Source organism: Charadrius vociferus, unplaced genomic scaffold (genome assembly GCF_000708025.1).
Source record: "Charadrius vociferus isolate BGI_N301 unplaced genomic scaffold, ASM70802v2 scaffold262, whole genome shotgun sequence".
Lineage (NCBI taxonomy): Eukaryota > Metazoa > Chordata > Aves > Charadriiformes > Charadriidae > Charadrius > Charadrius vociferus.
In genome coordinates, this window is record NW_009647218.1 from 1,215,067 (window position 1) to 1,220,067 (window position 5,001).

Here is a 5,001-nt window from a genome sequence, read left to right on the forward strand (position 1 = left end):
GGCTGTGTCGCCCTCCCGGGCTCCCGGTGCCCGTTCCGCCGGTGCCCGGGTTGCCGGTGAATGGGCTAACGTGTTGCGCTCCCGTTTCCTGCCGTACAGCCCTGTAAACCCGCGCCGGGGGACGGAGACGACGCACAGCCGCGCTCAAATATATTTTTCCCCTTTCTGTTTCTCTCTGCAGGTAAAGTGGAGCTGCATGGGAAACTCATAGAAGTTGAACACTCAGTCCCTAAAAGACAAAGGTAATTTATTTTTATATATTCCCCCCCCCCTCCTTGCCCTCAGTTACCCAGTGAGAAGCAATTTGAAAAATGCTTAGGTTTGCGTTTCTCTTCCTTGGAGATAAATGGACCGCTTTCTCAAACCCACAGGCGTGCACTCTGTGCTGTCCTAAAGGTTTTCTAGAATCACCCCGTGTATTTCTAATGTAGTGTCTTGGCTGGGCAACAGTGGTGGTATTTAATTTATTTTTTTTAAAAAAAAAAAAAGCCTTTTTGTAGGAGAAACAAGTTATTACGGTCTGATGGCAAATGATTGTGAAGATTTTAAAATTGGAAGTTCTGTGAGAAGAGTTAAAATCTGGGTGTTAGCAGGAAATGAAATGTGCTGTTGTGAACTGTGTAACGGGCAAGCACATGAGCTTTGCTCCAGCAACAAAAAGCATCTTGTAAATATGCTGGTATACATATTTTTTTGATCCTGCCATGTTGGAGTCTGCAGCATTTTATAGGGGCGTAGTAGAAATCTTGTCTGTATTTGAGAGGATTTTTCATCACTATTTGAGCTGGTCTATAGAAGCAGCAGGAGAATGACTTCTTCCCGATAAGGACAGGATTTATGCATCCTTAATTTCTAAATGTATGTTTAATTTTTGCAAGGTAGTAATTTTCGTGGGCCTCGTGTAAAGAAGCAATACTTGTAATAAAGCAGGGTAGTATTTTTATACTGCCTACAGCAATTCAGCCTGCTTCTTTCACAAATACTTAGATTATAGAAAACCTGGCGTGCACTAGAGAGTAAAAGCAAAATAGATCAAACTTTCCACGTGCTTGTTCCTGTACTCCATTATTCAATCTGGGAAGTATGTCTGTCTGTATAACTTCGTTAAAAGAGGCTTCTACTATTTCAGGGTTATTTTTAAAAGTACAGTCTTTTTAAAGGTGAATTAGCTGTCTTGATGGGCATTGTATCTTGGTATTTTGAGAATTAGAAGTTTAATCGCTATGTAGTGTTAGAGGAAATCATCACTTGAGAAAGTATGGAGGATTTCTGCTCTAGTTAAGCGGAGGGAGGAAAGCCCCTCTCTGGACCAACTCATAGCATGCTAATCTTTGATTCTATTTATGTGATACTTTTAATTGGAAATTAATATGCTGTATGTGCTCTTTCTCATTTAATATGCAAGGTATATGGCTTTGATTTACAGCAGCCTATATTTCAGATCTTTTGTATATAAAAATACTGTTGTGAATGGAATAATTCTTAGATTTAAGGAGAAAATTCCACGAGGCATATAAGAATTGATCATTTCCTAATAGTCTCTGTAATAAATGTATTTATTATCATGCTTACTAATTTTAAGCTTGCACAAGTAGTATTCTAGTTATACTATTGAAAACAAAGTGATTTCACTTATATTAAGGTAAATTTAAAATCACTGGTGGCTCTCCCAACTTTTTTTTAATCACTGTTTAATGCGTTTGAAAGTATTTTCCCGTTCTTTCAGCTGTCAGCTGAAATGGTGTGAAAGTCCATTCTTCATATTGGGTAGCATGTTGTCCTATTTGTATGTGAACTGGTAATTATCAGAAACATGCATCTATCTAACGTGTTGAAAAGAATTCTGCACTGAACTTAAGCACTTTTCTAGGCATGCGTTGCCTACATATAGGAATAATATTGAAAAAATTGCAAATGTAATTGTATCAGCCTACCCGTATTGCTTCTCCCAAAGCCCTTATTTGTTAAAACACTGTTTCATTGTGCAGTATCATGTTGGAATGTATCAGATATAGTTCAGATTTATACTGCTCTTTAACAGAAAATTAAATTGCATTTGTCAGAACTGCACTTCCTTCCCTTTTGTTTCCGTTCCCCCTCTCCCAAAATCAAATATAGAAAGCCACTTAAAATTCACTCAGTGGCCTCCATATGTAAAAGTGACTCTCTTGTTCCTTTTATAGATGTCTGAGACTTTTCTTTTTTGAGGGTGGGTCCAAAAGTTTGAGATTTTTTCCATGTCTCTGAACATTGCTTACTAGGCGTCTATTTAAAGTTGTTAGGTACGTGTAAAACCAGAGTTTTCAAGTGTTGAGTATTTTGGTGAAATTAGTTATTAAGGTGCTTTCAAAGTAACTTATTTGAAGTCTTTGTATCTTTTTCCACAAGGGAAAGGTGTCAGATGCAGCTGGGGGGAGGGGTGGTGGTGGTGTGTGTTGCCCACCCAGTGTGTTTGCACGCCGCAAGGCCGGGGAGTGCTTTCCAGAGAGGTCTGTGAGATACGGTTAGAGCAGTGACGCCATTTAAAAAAAAAAAAAAGTAGTAGATGTATCAAGTCTGTCTTTCGGCATGAGCGTAGGATTAATAGTTTGGTCAAATGATTACTTCATGAGAGCAAAAGTTGTTTTCTAGTGCGCTGAAATTATTCAATACATTGTATTGACCTCTGCTGCTGTGAGGCTGCTTCATGGAGAGTCCTGGCTCCTCTCCTTGCAACCTCCTTAAATATGACATTTTATTTTATTTTTTTTTCTGTGGAGTGTGTATATTGTCACTTGCAAAGGGTATCTTTCTCCAGAGGCCGCCGAGGTGCATGGGAGGAGAAAGGGTAAGGGTTTGGTAATCCATATCTTCGTCACATAAAGGAAGGTCAAGAGGTGGTGTCAGTTAGGGTTGCCATAAAGTTGAGCTGAACCCAGAAGATGGTGGAGTGTGCCTGGCTTGTTATTCAGGGTGAAATTCTTGGGCCCAGTAGTCACTGCATTCCAGGCCTTGCTGGATCTTCAGATTTGAAGTGGGCACACCCAGGTTTGCAAAATTACCTTCCTACCTGCTGTGGAAGGAAGGAGAGAGCCCCTGTGTGGCTTTGTCCCTCCTCTCCCCTGCTGGAAGCATTTACAAACAGACAAGGGGATATGCTGCGGTTGAAAGAAGGGGCCTGGTCAAGGTTTACTTGATGGAAGGGTGGAGAATTATTTTGGGGGAGGTGCAAAGTATTTAATAAGCTCGGAGTAGATTCCTGACTTACTACTGAAATCTCAGGGGAATGCCAAAGGAATGCAGCATGTCTGCATTCAGACCCCTCGGTGTGGAGGAAGGCTATTGCAATATTTAAAGCTTTAGGTCACTCTATGCAAAAGTTGGAGAAGGCATTGTAATGACTCTGACTGCTGGTTGTGCTCTGCGAGGGAAGGCAGGGCACCAGGGCACCGTTAGTTGCGGTCACGACTTCCATGGGTTTTCTTCTCGCAAAGCAGCAGCGCGGGAGGAGGATGGTGGCAGCCCATGGCGTACGTGCGCCCCGGCCCATGAAACTTGTGGCGCGAGGCTTTGGGTACTACCTCGCCGGGATCCAAGAGCAGCTGGTATCTCGCAAGGCGATGTACGCTGCAATCTGATTATTCAAATGGCCCTGATGTCACTTGTGTGTGATGAGGGGGAAGGGCAGGCGCTAACTCTGGGCACCTGGGGATGTGCCTGGTGTGGCCTCCTGGCCATGGCTCCCACCTTCAGGTGGGCTTCCCACCCAGACCTGGTCCATCACGGCTGCTCCTGGGGCCTTCAGGTGTCTAAAATGCTCACACCACCTCAATTGTGATAATGACAAGGTGTTTTTCCAATTAGAAGGTTAATTCCCCTCCTTCCCCCCTCCCCCTTCAACTTGAGGGCTCTTTGTTGAGAATATAAATTCTCTACATTTCTTCTGGGGGGTTGTTTGGGAGAGGAGCAGGAGAAGAGGGTAGCAAAGGTGCATCTTGTAGGTAATGCTGCCTCTTAACGAGCTGCGCTCTGGGGAGTGCAATGACCTGCCAGCCCTGCTTTACCTCTAATGCTGAAGTATCTGAAGGCTGATTTGAGGAAAACAGGCCCAAAATCGCTCGTGCAGCCATCTCTGTTCCAGGCGGGAGCATTACGCTGTTGGATGGGCGTGGGATTGTGTTGCTAATTTTCAGTATAATGAGGGTTTGTATCTTGGACACAAGGCGGTGGGAAACTGCTTCGCCAGGCTGAAGTATGTATGGCGGCTACAATGGTCACAGTTATTAAAAAAATAATTTAGTGGCATTGATTTTTAGTTTTGCTTCTGTAAATATCGCTCAGGGAGAAAGGTGCTGAATGTAAGAAGATATGATAGAAAATATGTGATTTACAAGCTGTATTCATGCTCTTTTCTGCAGACAGAGGCGGAAGATCATGCCTAGGTCTAAACTAAATTATTTTTAAGAGTGAAGGGCCAAAGCTTTGCATAGTGATTTTGGGCTTTTATTCTCTATTTCCACACTTATTTTTGCAGATGTGAACAGGAAATTGATTTTTTTTTTTTTGAATCTTTGAAAGACTACAATTAGAGTGGAAACAAACCTGGATAGTTGTGGCGATTCCTGCGTAGGCAACGAGTCGCTATGGCAAGAACAGATAGTTCTTCACTAGCCATGTTAGCTATTATGTTGTTGGAAGTTTAATTTTTGTAACTGCTCGTAATGTTTGAACATTAATGAAAAAAAAAAAAAAATCCCTTCTTGTTACAGTTTTTAAATATAAGCAGGAGTACACGAAACACAGCTCTAAATGTGTGTCCTGAAAGGTTGGTCCTGCTCTTTTTGCTGCCTTCCCTTTAGAGAAGGTACCCTGAGAACATACTTGTAGTGGACGTTAAATTGTGTGTAGATACAGTAAATTTTGAAGGGGTGGAATAAAAAATAACATTTTGGAAGTGTAATTCAAGGGTAATAAAATATAATCAGGAAATGTTTAAATTTTTTTTATTTCTCTTCCCCCCCC

General features: G+C 41.9%; 1 protein-coding gene across 3 annotated transcripts in view; it reads left to right on the forward strand.

Moving 5' to 3' along the window:
- Positions 1-5,001, forward strand: part of IGF2BP3 (insulin-like growth factor 2 mRNA binding protein 3) — a 116,152-nt gene that overhangs the window by 1,550 nt on the left and 109,601 nt on the right. For all 3 annotated transcript variants that reach the window (XM_009879545.1, XM_009879546.1, XM_009879547.1), the window contains exon 2: positions 182-242. In XM_009879545.1, the coding sequence (XP_009877847.1) occupies positions 182-242 (61 nt within the window). The remainder of the gene's footprint in view (positions 1-181; positions 243-5,001) is intronic.